Below are 14,569 nucleotides of genomic sequence, written 5' to 3'. Positions count from 1 at the left end.
TCCAATTGTTTGTTCCAAATATTTATTTAAGATATTGAAAAAAAATTTTAATGTGAAAAGTCTAAAGGTAAATACCCAATTCAATAAACTGAAAGTGATCCTTCCCTTATATGTGATCCACTTGTGACTTCTATTGGCCGGTGGATTCTTTGAGCTCTACCGGTCTAATATTTATTGGGCAAAAAAAATTCAAGGACTCAGGACAACTGATTTATTTTAGCATTTTCTTTTTGATACAAAAGAAGGGAATAAAAAGAAGAAAAGCAGTCAAGGTAGCCTCTAGAGGAGGAGCTGTCGTTGCAGCAATCTTGCAAGTTAATGAGAATTCACCCGGGACTCTAGAGCCCCCCAGAGAGGGGAGAGAGGAGGAGATGGGGAGGGGGGTGGATAACAACTCTTCCTTTGCAGCTGGCCCTCTCCCTCATTTGTTGCTCCAATAAGCAGTAATTAGGTCCTGAGCTAATGGTGTCAGCTGATCTGCTGTTTTTAGGCTAGACCCAGAGGAATCTCCATGGAAACCCTGCTGGAGTCGTCCCCCCACCTGGATGCTGAGTGCTCCTTTCCGCCACCTGGCTGCCGCCGGGCCCGCTGCTACCTCCTCCTGCCTCTAACCTGCAGCCTGCAGCATGCGCACTGCCCCCGGGATCCCTAAATGGGACAATTCTGTCCGTGACGTCAGCGCCCAGCCGTCTCCACAGAAACTTTTGTCCCATTGGCCAATCAGAGAGCTTGGAAGGGCCCGGGGAAGGGGGGGCGGGAGGAGAGGGGAGTGGGAGGGGTGGGGGTGAGGGGAGAGGCGAGAGGTTTAGTGTGTGGAGCTGCTCGCGCTCCGCCTGGGCTGTCAGTCCCGGCTCCAGCCGCCGCGAGACCTTCCCGGAGACGCGCTCACACACGGCGCACCCCCTGCACACCGCACGCCCTCGCTCCCTGGCTCACACACACGCACACACTAAGCCTGGCCGAGCAGGAGCCACTGACCATTTTGCAAGTGCCGGGACCAGCTGCGGCGCACTGGGTACAAACACTCCGCGTTCCCAGTCGGGGCTTTCGTCTTGGAGACCACGACGAGGGGCGAAGGTGGGCTAGGACGCGGACCCGGCGCTGAGCACTGGTCGGGCCGCCTTGCTGGCAGAGCCGCCTCCCGGGACGGGCGCGGGCCTCCGCAGAGAGTAGAATAAAGAGGAGCGGCCGCAATCGCAGCGCGAGGAGGATGGGAACTCTCCTATTCCAAGCTCTGTAACAAACGGATGGAAATCCTGAATGGAGGAACAGCTGATTTCATTTGCTTGAGAAATCGTCCGGAGGAACTCATATTTGGCTACTCTGAGCTGTGGAGGGGGTGTCCATGACGTGGCAGGGGGAAAATAGACATCCGAAACCTCCCGTGTGAACTGCAAACTGTAACCAAGCAATGGGAAAATGATACCTCGCTATATTCTAATTTCATGCAAAGGGTTTTAAGCATCTGTATCATAAACTTACTTCTATGCCTTGTACCCAGTTCGCCAGAGACCAGAGGAGTCCTGTCTGGGGACCCCATCATTATCCGGGAGACCCGCCGCCAGCGGCCTGCCTTCGTTTAGCCACATCCCCCTGGAACGGATATCTGTTTGGGGTACTACAGGCTATCCTATAGAACTATGGCCAAATCTTCGTGAATGCTTTGCTAATTTTGGGACTTATCTCCTGGAACGTACCTCCGGGATTGGAATTTAGCCTAAATGCACCTGAAGAAATGACATTTTATGCCGCTTTAAAAATACCTTAAAAATTTCCTGTGTGGCAGGATTTGATAGGTTTAGCAACATGACAGGTAAGAACTTTCTCTCTTTCTAGTCCCTGAACGCCCCACGCAGGGAAGGCCGAAGCGGAACAGGACCCTGGAGCGCTCTCAGGCGCTCGGCCGGGCAGCTGCTTTTGAGAGAGGCGCAGCCCTCGCTCCTGGGCCGTGGGGCCGGAGGCTGGGGAAGCTTCTGGGGCGCGCGCGGGGAGGCGGCGCTGCGCTCCACCTGCCTGCCCCGGACACAGCCCCGGGCGAGGCGTCGAGGGACCACCCCAAGTCAATAGTGGGTTTTTAATAAACCAAGGAATGGGATTTTAATTATTCAAAACCCAGCTCCTCCGGGCCAGATGCTGTTAGGATGGTCCTACTCCCACAGTATTAAAGAGACCCATCACTAAGAGGACGAGAAAAGCGTCCAAGACATCCGTCGCAATTACGAACGAACCAGAGACTTGGTAGCACAGGGCATTGATCGCTGGTGCCCAACCGACCCTCCTCCCCTCTCCCCATTCCTCCCCCCACCCCACCCGAGGCAGGCTCTGGCGGCGGCCGGGACCTCGCGTCCCTACATCGTGGCGGGAGCTGCATTTTTCATGAGCCCGGGGTGAACAGGTGCGAAGTGCGCTGGGAGCATCCGGCCGGCGGCCGGGAGCAGGGAACATGGAGAGTGAGCGCGACATGTACCGCCAGTTCCAGGACTGGTGCCTCAGGACTTACGGGGACTCAGGCAAGACCAAGACGGTGACCCGTAAAAAATACGAGCGGATCGTCCAGCTCCTCAACGGCTGCGAGTCGAGCTCCACGGACAACGCCAAATTTAAATTCTGGGTCAAATCGAAGGGTTTCCAGCTGGGCCAGCCGGACGAGGTCCGCGGGGGCGGCGGCGGCGCAAAGCAAGTGCTCTACGTGCCGGTCAAGACCACGGTGAGTGACTCGCCTTCCTCTGTTATTCGTCTGCCCGAGCAGCCCGGCGCGGGTGGGGGGTGGTGGCGGCGGCGAGGGGGGGGCGAGAAAGGGGGAGCCGTGAGCCAACGTTGGCTCGTTTGCCCCCACCCTTCTCAACCCCCTCCCCAAGTCGTCCCCAGTCGCGTGAGCCAGGCGCGTTTCCCCCAACGTGGAGTCTTTGTGGTCCTTTATTTTAAAGCGGCAGCGCACCTTCAGAACGCGCAGCCCTCCTGGCCTCCGGGCTCCCGGACCCGCTGCTGGAGATTCCATCCCCTGGTCGGGCGGCGTCCCGCGTCCTCGGGCTGGGCCATTGTCCCACGTCCTTCGCTGGGCGCCTGGCGCGTGTCCCGCCTTCGCCACCGCTCATAAAGGCCACGCTGGAACCCCAGACGCACGCTCTGATAATAGACGATTCTGATCGATAGTCTACAGTGTCTCCTTATTGGCACAAAGCCCAAACGTGGCGCTGGTCGTGGATGTGGGGTTTTCCCCCGGACACTATCAGGTTTTATTGTTAGACCGCCGCTGTTGGGAGACACCGGGCTGTCCGATCGCCTTGATCACTCCCGGAGATCTTACCGCGACTATTTAGATTGTAGATTAGGTCCTGGAGATTCCTCCTCCTATTTCCCCCATTCCCTTCCTCACTTCCCCCTTTCACAAATAAAGCCGCAGCTACACGATGAACAACAAAGCGAGATGGGTTTGGGCGCAATCAAGTGGTGTACGTATTTGTTCCTTATTCTGGGATGGCTCTAGTCTCATGGCCACAAAGCTCTAAGCCCAGGCGCTGGCTTTGAGAGCTCAGTATACCTCAGCCTACTAGGCAGAAGCCTGTGAGGTTGGGGAGCGGCGGCAGCGTCAATTTCCTTTTTAAGGAGATGGGAACTGTGGGCTACAAGTAGGATTGCAGATCAGATCCGTAAGACCTCTTTCTTCATCATGCTAGGTGGGTACTCGTCTGGAGTAGGGGTGGGGGAGGGTATCTGGCATCCTGTACATTTTTGCCTCGCTTTCGGGTTTCTTGAGCATTTGCTCCTTTTCCTCCCTTCCTTACTGGCCACTGTTTCTCGTGCAGTATTCCTGGAGGACGCTAGAAACGAGATGCCTTGAAAGCTATTCTTCTCTATCAAATGGAGGTATATTCAATTGGAAATATGTGCATGAAAGGTTTTTCAAAGGATTATTTGGAGGACTCTTTTATGTTTGGAAAGCAGTTTATGGTTTCTTGAGATTAATTAGGGGTAGTTGTTTGAAGGGAGTATATTTCTCTTGAAATTTATATGGAAAATGGGACATGGAAATAAAGGTGAAATGGAAACACACATAAAAGTTCTGATTTTTTAAAAAAATGTACCATTGTTGGAAGGTTTCTAGAAGGTCGATCTATAAATGCAGCCTTCTCTTTTAACATGTGGCATTGCTAAAGACAATGGTGAGATTGCTTTACTAAGTAATGAGCATGGATGAACTGAGGTTTATTTACATCTGGATGAGCCAGAAGTCTGTCACAGAGAATGAAGTGCTTTCATTCATTTGTATTGGGAGTAACATGAAGAACCTGATTTAAAAAAATAACTTACTGTTAGACAAAGTAAATTAGAATTCACAGCATATGAATATATTTTCCTTTGGGCAATATGGGGCTAATTGATGAATAAAATAATCATTTAAGATATATTTACCTGAATATGATTTAATAATTCTATGTCTTTTTAAATTGCTAGCTTGGGAGTTTGTTTTTCTTTTTCTTTTTTTTTTTATGTTACACTTCGGCACCTCTGTTTACGTGTCAGATAGCTTCACTTGTGTATTGCTCCAGTGAGTTTATACTTGCATGGATTTGGTTACATCCACTGTATGTATAAACAGGTGTGCCTTTTTAAAACATTAATTCAAAATTCTAACGTAAATTCTGTAATGGTTGTAGAGGCGCTAAGATAAACATGGATGCCAGTAATTCAAACCAGCATTCACATGCTCAGATACCATATTTTCATTGAAAAATTAATGCAGAGTTGTTAAAGAATTGCTGCTAAGACATCTAATATAGAGTAACAACTCCAGGGTTAATTATAAAGTAACAAGTGTGTCTCTTTTCAGTAAGGATTCCATATAGCTAGGGGAGAAAATGTAATCCTTCAGGTGATGTTCTTGATAGTGGTTTCCCGTGTAGTATTTAAGAGCTCTGATCTTCATTCAGACCCGTTTGGAAATGTTGCAGATGTTTTTAATTCATGAACTCTCCTATTGCTGTTTATGAAATTTTTATGCTGCTCCTGACATAGAATTATAGGCTCCTCCTTCTCTGAGAGGCAGCCAATCATCATTTCAATGAGTTAAAAAATAAAGATCCCCTTTTATCATGTGTTTCCCCATATCTCAAAATATTTCTTCCTTAAAAATATGTTGGTTTTTCTTTATGATAACAGGAGTGCAGTCACCAGAAAGACAAAGAATATCTTTCTCTTTTCATTCAAAGGCATATATCGGTTGAAAGAAAGTACTGTATTTGAATGGTATTTTCAAGTAGACTAAGAATCATGCTAGCTTTTTGAGGCTTGAAGGTTCACGGCTGGCTTTGCTGTCATTGAGAGAGATTTGCGCCTGGTGTTTCAGTAACCCACTGTTGCCGGTAATTAGACATCATTACTACTGCAAAAAGGGAAAGAGAGACGGGGAGAGGACAGGCTGGGGCTAATTAACTCCTTGTGTTTAATGAAAGAAAGGGAGACTGATAGCAACTGGGAGGTCGGACTAGAAGAGTGCAGACACACCACACAGACTTAACTGAAACAGGACTATCTTTCAGTCTGAAAGAAGCTTGGTTCTACCTCTTGTTTTTCCAAAATAACATATGTAGCTTTGCAAATACCTTCCCCCCTGAAGCCTAAATATAACTGATGATAAAATCAAGCAAGCGACAACTGACTTAAAAATGTGGAATATTGGAGAAGATAAACGTGCCCTTTAATATTTGTCCTGGCCATGCCTAACACTGAGGAGACATATCTGTCACTGTTTAGATTACTGTGTGGCTGAGGAGATACTGTTTGGTCACCAAGCAACAACATCCTGCAACTCAGCCATTTTAGGTCTGGAGTGGGAATGTGTGTGTGCACGTGCACACGTACACACACATATATGTAAGGTTTGTTGAACATTGCATCTAAGTTCTTTTCCACGCTGCCACTATTATTTTTATGTTCCTTCATTAAAGGTGTGAGAAATTTAGAAGTATGAAATTATGAATAACTTAAAAACAGTTCTGAAAAAGATATAGCAAATGCCTGACATTGATTAGGAAAAAAATGTTTAATCAGTGACTGTTTAAAATTAGCATTACTATGGTTACTCTATTTTATGTCTTTGATAATTCTAGTTTAGTTTGTTTTTAGAAGCTTTGCATACTCATTGACATTTTGTTTTCTGGCAACATTAGTTGAAACATCACATTTAAAATGTAAAGCACCAGAGCACATTCTACCACTTGATATTAGGAAAGGTAAACTTAGAAAAGAACCAGAAATTTCATTACAACTTTTCGTTAGTAATATTATTAATGTGTTAACGTGTATTTTTTTTTTTTTTTTTTTCGGTACGCGGGCTTCTCACTGCTGTGGCCTCTCCCATTGTGGAGCACAGGCTCCGGATGCGCAGGCTCAGTGGCCATGGCTCACGGGCCCAGCCGCTCCGCGGCATGTGGGATCTTCCCGGACCGGGGCATGAACCCGTGTCCCCTGCATCGGCAGGCGGACTCCCAACCACTGCACCACCAGGGAAGCCCCTAACGTGTATTTTTTAAAAAGTCGACTGCATTGTATAAAACATTAGGAAATTCAGTAAACTCACATTTCTATTTTTTTTTTCAGTCTTAAGCAAACGAGGTAATGAATATCCAAACTGTAAAATCAAATAATGTGAGCAGTGCTTTTCTTGACCTGTATTTGTAGGAACAGACACTTTGGCTTAATTTTGTTTTTACCATTCATGTGTATTTTTTCCCCTGGTAATGTATTTTTTACCATTCATGTGTATTCCACTAGGAAACATAAATGAATCTTTCATCCAGAAAAGAAAATGCATTATCTCTAGTTATGTCATTTAAAAATGATGATTTATTCAGTTCTGCAATCTGTAGCCTCAGATTTCATATTTTCTTGCTGTGTATAGTACTAATTGATTATTGTACCGTGATTAGAATGAATATTCATGGACTGGTTCATACCCAGTTACTGTTTTTTTAGTTCTCTGACTATGGTTTTTGGTTATTTTTTATACCATGTCAGAGTGAAGGAAATAGTACATAAGGAGTCTGTATACATTTCCACTTGGCCTAACCCCATGCCTGAGGCACACATCATATGTATTGGGCCTTGATCTGGAATTTGCGAAAGAAATTCTAGAAAACAGAGCTGAGGGACATGCCAGCTATACATGATGATACTTTGTAACTCTGACACAGAGACAAATCACAATAGTAGTCACTGAGATATGAGCAATTTTTTGCTTATCTCTTAATACTTCCATACTAGTGGGAATTACTATTGATGACCAATGCATTTTTTTCTTCATTTAAGTATTTTGGGACACTCTCTACCATAGGTCTCTGGTGGGGGGAGGGTTAAAGAGATCCCAAGTATGATTCTCAGCATTGTGGTTTATAAGCTGACTTTAGTGGTTCCTTGTGAGTTGTTGGGAGGGATAAGTAATCCATGGCAAGTCCCTAGCACAGCGCCTCCTTAAGGCTCTCAGGGAATGTGGGTAACTTTACTAGAGGCCAGTTGGCCATGAGGATTAAGGGGCAAAGGGCTTGTAGAGATAACCCCCCTGAATTTTTTTTTTTTTTTTTTTTTTTTGCGGTACGCGGGCCTCTCACTGCTGTGGCCTCTCCCATCGCGGAGCGCAGGCTGCAGACGCGCAGGCTCAGTGGCCACGGCCCACGGGCCCAGCCCCTCCGCGGCATGTGGTATCCTCCAGGACCGGGGCACGAACTTGTGTCCCCTGCACCAGCAGGAGGACTCTCAACCACTGCGCCACCAGGGAAGCCCCCCCTGAATTTTAGGAGGAAATCAGACCCTCTTAGTATATGAGGACTATCCCACACTTACTTCCGAAGATACCAGTCCTTGACTTTTCCATTGGTTCTTCCTTGTCTTGCTAGTAACTATAGTGGAGGTGAGGGGCAAGACTCAGCACTCATATATATTCCCTCTAGAAACCTCCTGAGCCAGCGGAGATTCTGCTTGTCAAGATTTTAACTCTAGACTTTCTGCGTAGGATAAAGGAAAGATGAGGAGGGAAATCCAGGGATGTGGCAACAGAACTTCCAAAGTTTCCATCTCCATGTCAAGATCATAAAGACCTTTCACTAATAACTGTTGTATTTGCCAAGACTTTTTATATCTAACTGGGAAAATTAAAGTGAATCTAATGTGTTTTAGGTTACGTTTATTTTCATAGTCCTGGAATAACAAGATAAACTTCATGGATGGCATGAAACATGGTATAGTGGGCAGGGTATAGATTTTAGAGCAAGATTTAAATCCTGGATTTGACATTTACTGAACCTGTTAATTAGGGGAAGTTTCTTAACTAAAGACACAGTTTCTTCTTTGTAAATGTACATAATATTACTTGCCTAATTAGTTTGGGATAAGAATTAATAATCATAATTCATACTTCCTAAACATATAGCATATATAGCATATGCCTGGCACATAGTAAATACTAAAAAGACAGAAGCTGTTCTAAGTATTAACAAAGCAAGAACACCATGATGTAATTATAATTTGTGTTCTGAAGTAAAAATCACACTGTAACAGAGTTAAAATACAAGATACATATATATGTATGTATTAATGTATTTTTCACATATTTATTCTGCCTACTCCATTTTTAGAAAACAGAAATGACTTTGTCTTCTTAAAAGTGATACATTCTCATTATTTCAAAAATCTAAGGGAAAAGGAAAAAAATGCTAAAAATTCATGCTAATCTCCTGCCCATATATAACCACCGTTAGCTAATTTTGAACATGATTATAGATGTCCCTCTAAACATGTATGCCAAAAGAAGATGAGACATAATGATTGATAGTGATACTGTATATGGACTAGCAAAAGTAATTTTCTGAAACTAGTATGATAATTATATGCTGATTTAAGTAAGAAGAATAAAATATAATATTACCAAAATACAACAAAAGAAAAAGAATTACACGAAATTCAAAAAATTGCTAATAAAGGCTTCTTCACAGAGGTATTTATTCCTAAAATTAATAGAAAAGATTAAGAAAAACATTGAGAGTGAATTACATTTATTTTTTCAACTACAGACTTCAATTTTATACCATATAATTCACTTTCTCCAATGGTAGGTAAGAGACAAATATATTTTCACTTCTCACCTCCTTATTACTTACCTCCCTGTTTATAATCAATTACATTGATTATATTATAATTGTTATATATCTGATTGTATTATATCAGTTATATTATCTAATAGCTTTTACTCTCAAGGTTTTTTATATTTATGTTATAGTACATAATTTGCTTCTTACAATTATTGATATTTTCCTTTGCTGTACTCAAATGCTTATCATCCATTCTTTTATCTGGTTTTCTTTACTTCTAAATTCTTTGATTCATCAGTTGATTAACTGTGATTCCTGATCATCTTTTTTTTTTTTTCCTAAAGAAGGGTTCCTGTGTTCTATTCTTTAAGGTTTATATGCAATTGAAAATATTTGTCCTTTGTCTTTGTACCTAAAGAGCAACTTAGCTAGGTGTCATTTCTTCATTTCACTCTTTCCACCAGGCATTATAGATATTGTGTTAGCTCTGTTAAAATCTAAGGCAAACCTGTTTTCCAGATTTCATGGATTGTTTACATAGGTATCCTTGAGATTAAATAATTTCACTAAGATATGTCTTGAATTCCTTTTCTCACTCTTTCTTTCTCCTGAGTAATGATACTCATGTCCATGGCTTCAGTTGTGTCTCTGTTCTGGGGACTTACTGCGCATCTTCTGGAGTTCAGATCTGTGTTTTGGGTTTTCTACTAGAAGTTTCCATCAAGATATTCCAAAGCACCTAAAATTAAACAAATTCAAAAATGAATTTTTCTTCTCTCCATTTCCCCATCCTAGGTCCTCCAAGCTGACCTCTTTTGAAAAAAAAATTCTTAAAAAAATTTTTTTTCCATGGGTGGCAACACAATTTGCTTACCTATCCAAGCCAAAAATCTGTGTGATATGCTTGATTTCTCCCTTTTCTTCCCTCCTTATAGTCAGTACTTGACAGTGTATTGTTGATTCTACCAACTTAATATCTCTTGAATTGACCGACCATATTCTTACCACACCATACCATGCAGTATGTCTATTGCTTGATAATTTGGTAATTTTTCTAAAACCTGTTTTGAAGGAAGGGAGTGCACAATGTGTAATGCCTCACTGGTGCTCAGTATTAATGGAATAAATGAAAATCACCTCCCAGCCCAATACCACAGATGGGAACTTCTTATTTACCACCACACAACTAGTTTCATGGCCATACTGGGAACTCTTTTTTTTTTTAATTATAATTATTTTTTTAAATTGTGGTAAAAAACACATAATATATATTTTCCATTTTTACATGTATAAGTGTATGGTGCAATAGTATATGTACATTGTTGTGCAACAGATCTCCAGAACTTTTTCATCTTGTAAAACTGAAACTCTAGACCCAATAAACAACATTTTCCCTTTTCCCCTTCCCTCCAGCCCCTGGTAACCACCACTCTACTTTCTGTTTCTGTGAATCTGACTACTTTTGATACCTCATATAAGTGGAACTACACAATGTTTGTCTTTTTGTGATTGATTATCTCACTTAGCATAATGTCCTCAATATTCATCCATGTTAAAGTGTGTGACAGGATTTCCTTCCTTTTAAAGGTTGAATAATACGCTATTGTATGTATTTACCACATTTTGTTTATTTATCTGTCAATGGACATTGGGTTGCTTCCACCTTTGGCTGTTGAAAATAGTGCTGCTATGAAAATGGGTGTATGAAGGGTGTCCCTTCAAGACCCTGCTTTCAATTCTTTTGGATGTATACCCACAAGTGTGATTGCTGGATCACATAGTAGTTCTATTTTTAATTTTTTCAGGAACTTCCATACTGTTTTCCTTAACAGTTATACCATCTTATAGTCCCACCAAAAGGGCACAAGGATGGGCTCTTTTTAAGGCTGAGAAACTAGTGACTTTGCTTGTCATCTAGGGCTCTTTAACAAGCATGTTTTTTTCTTTAGGCAATAGCAAGTATTGAATGTAACACGATTAATAATAATGTTATAATAATGCTTTACATTTATCAAGTTCTTAATATATATTGGTTAAAGATTGGGCTAATACCTTTAAAAAATGTCCCCTTTAATATTCACAATAGTCCTACAGTATGAACACTTTTCATTACATACTTGAGAAAATTGTGGTTTAAGTTAAGATAACTTTCTAAAGTCACAGAGCTTCTAAGTGTTAGAGCTGGGATAAGAAACTATTTCAGTGGGATTCCTAAGTCCTTGCTTTGGTCTCCAAACTTTCAAAATAATGCATTCCAATGATTTAAAAAATTAAATATTCCCCCAGTATGTGTATTTTTATAAATTACATATAGTTCTGTATCAGTACTTAACAGATAACACATGTTCAAAAATATAAATATATAAGGCTGATATTAAATAGATATAAACATACATTTTAATATTTTTTCTTCATCTCAGTAGGTCATCTCTTGCGTTCCCTGGGGTGTGCATATACCAATTTGGAGACAATTACTTTAATCCCTAGTAGAGTGTTGCCTCACAGTAAATCATTTTGGTTAAGACCTTACACTTCAGCTAAAATATCACCTCCTCTCTTACAGGATGGGGTGCCTCTGTACTTAATCAACACAATATTAAAATAATTTCTTAGCCATTCAAATCCATGACATCCATAAAACAGATACAATTTTGCTGTTGGTTTGGTTGAGGTGAGAGTTTTATTTCATCAAAGGCAAATTGAGGAGATGGTACACAATCAAGAATAGCTGAAGTGAGGGTACAGTGGAAGTTGAAGTTGGAAAAGTAGGCTGGGGCAAAATCATTGAAAACCTCTACTGCCATGTTAAAAAGTTTGACCTTCATTCTATAGGGAATGGCAGCTACCAAAAGTGTTTGAGCAGGGATGTTATGATTTAGGTCTTATAGGTAGGGACTTGAGGTCTCTCCTTGGTTTATGCTGCAGAATATAAATCAGATGAATAAAGAATAAAACTTAAATAGTTTCTTTGGTTCAATGTATTGTTTGAAATATTATAGTTATAAATAAATGTTATACAGGTATTGAAATCAAATTATCAAGCAGTAACTCAATATAATACAATAGCTTGATATTGTTGTGTAATTGAATCATGCTGTACAAATTTCAGATTTATTAATTCCAATAAAATAGTAAAAATAGGATTTGTGAAATATAAGAAAAAATAGATTTAAAGGCATTTAAAAGGAATATGGATCAAATCATCTTATAATAAACTGTTCTTTTTTGTTTTTGGAGTTGAGGAGAAGTAATTTTTGACCCCTTAGTTGTTACTACATACACAACTACAAAGATTTCCCAGGGAAATCCTTCTAAAAACCCAGGGGAGATCTATACAGAATACTTATTTAAGCACAGACCTTTTCAAAGTAAAGTTACTGTTTCAAATATTGCTTAGAATATGGAGTTTTATACTTTAAGGCAGTATTCTAAATCTTACTCCAAGTTGTTTCTTGCTCAGACATCTGTGATTTTAAATCCACATGCCAGTCTCTGCCACTAAGCGTCTTCCCTATGATTCTTCAATTTTTGTATACTGTGGTAGGCAGGATTCTAAGATAATTCCCAAATAACCCTCACACTTGTTTAATTCCCTTTCCTTTGAGTGTGGGTGGAACTTGTGGATATGATGAGCTATCATTCCCATGATTATGTTATGTTATATGGCACAGTTAGCTTGAAGAAAGGGGGCTCTTTCAGATGGGTCTGACATAGTCACATTAACCTTTTAAAAGCAGAGTTTTTTTCCCCTGGCTTATAGCAGAAGAAGTAGAGAGTTTCAAAGTCTGAGATGGATTCAATGTAAGGGAGGTTCTCTATTGCTGAGATGGAGGGGGCCATGTGGTTAAGAGCTGAGAGCAACCTCTAGGAGCTGAGAGCATGCTTTGCCAACAGCTAGCAAAACAATGGGGACCTAAGTCCTACAACCACAAGGAACGGATTCTGGTGACAATCAAAGGAAGCTTGGAAGAGGGTCTTTCCCTAGTTGGGCTTCCAAATAAGAATGCAGCTGTCTGACACTTGATTTCAGCTTTAAGAGAACCTGAGCAGAAGACCCAGTTAAAATGTGCTGGATTTTGGACACACAGAAACTGTGAGATAATAAGTTTGTGAAGTTTTAAACCACCCAATTTGCAGTTATATAGCAAAAGAAAACTAATACATAATTTTTTGGTCTAAATTTTCCAAAAAGCATTTGCTCAGTTAAAACAACTTTTAAAAAAGCATATTTGACTAATATTATTTGTGGTTTAAGATACAACTGGGAATAATTTAAATGATATTCTTGCCTAATGCCTAATGTGTTGCCATTTTAATAGTTTTTGATGAGATGGTCCATAATTTAGTGAAATATATAATTTCTAACAGATCATTTGAAATATTTAATGATTGATCACATTAGGAATATATATATTCCTAATAATACATATGCATATGTATAATATACACATGTATATTGTTTTGATTTTTCTCAATGTTTTTACTTAAAAACATTTTATTTCATTATCTTCCATCATATATTCCATTATATTCCATTCTGTCTCCTAAATAGAATATGAGGTGGCTTACAGTTTTAGGTTTTTCATGGGAGGATAGAGATAGAGGAGTGCACATATCAAAAGACATTATTATTCACATAATTATATTAATGTATGTTTAAGTATTCTTGAATATATAGAGAAAAATAACAAAATATAGCATCCATTATCATTTATTAGAAATAACTATTCTATAATTTTATTTTTAAATTATTATTTTGTTATAATATTATACCTTATAAAGAAGACCTGCCTAGTATTTGGGGAATATAATATAGAAAATAATATTAATAGGTATATCTTCTTCTGTTAAGATATTAGCTGGGACTGGAAATTATTTTCCCCTCTCTTATGTTGAGAAGAGAAAATCTTTATTTTGATTTTTTTCCCTTTTTCTCTATCTGAGGTTTATTCAATAGTCTCTTATGTTCCACTCTTCCTAATTTTAATCAAGCATTTATCTGTGCTAGTTATTCTCACAGTTACAGAGCTGTTAGAAAACTGAAAGGTTGAAAAGCAGATTCAGAATATAAGTTCAGGAAGTTGGAAACTTCATTTTGGTAGTAAGAAAGAATAACTTGTCTTACAGGCAGAGAGTGGGTGTTTTTGTCGTTAGTAGTTATTTTCCTTCCTTTTTAAAAGTTAAAATATGTTTTCAGAAAATATTACTTGAATATTTGGGTCTCATCATTATATATAAAGATAGTAGTCATTGAGATAAGGTTGGCCAATATTTCTGAAATTATTATTTTTCTTTTGGTTGGATGCCAGTGTGAGGGGGTACAGAGAGGATACTTACAGGTGAACATGACTGCAGTTGCCAGATGGCTAGAGGGCTTTAGGGGTTTAATCTAGGAACATGAGGCAAAGCTAAGTGACATATATGAGGATCTAATGTCTAGCTTGGTCATAATAACACCATGCTCTAACCAATTGACCTAACTAGAT

At 40.3% G+C, this 14,569-nt stretch overlaps 1 protein-coding gene across 5 annotated transcripts in view; it reads left to right on the top strand.

Moving 5' to 3' along the window:
- Positions 1-2,443: 2,443 nt before the first annotated feature.
- NOL4 (nucleolar protein 4) overlaps positions 2,444-14,569 on the top strand; it is a gene marked incomplete at both ends in the record, with an annotated part of 375,288 nt that continues 363,162 nt past the window's right edge. For all 5 annotated transcript variants that reach the window (XM_079717454.1, XM_079717453.1, XM_079717451.1 and 2 more), the window contains one exon: positions 2,444-2,707. In XM_079717454.1, the coding sequence (XP_079573580.1) occupies positions 2,444-2,707 (264 nt within the window). The remainder of the gene's footprint in view (positions 2,708-14,569) is intronic.

This window comes from Hyperoodon ampullatus (genome assembly GCF_949752795.1).
Source record: "Hyperoodon ampullatus genome assembly, chromosome: 13".
NCBI lineage: Eukaryota > Metazoa > Chordata > Mammalia > Artiodactyla > Ziphiidae > Hyperoodon > Hyperoodon ampullatus.
The sequence above is the reverse complement of the archived record's forward strand: the minus strand, read 5'-3'. Positions and strand labels throughout refer to the sequence as shown.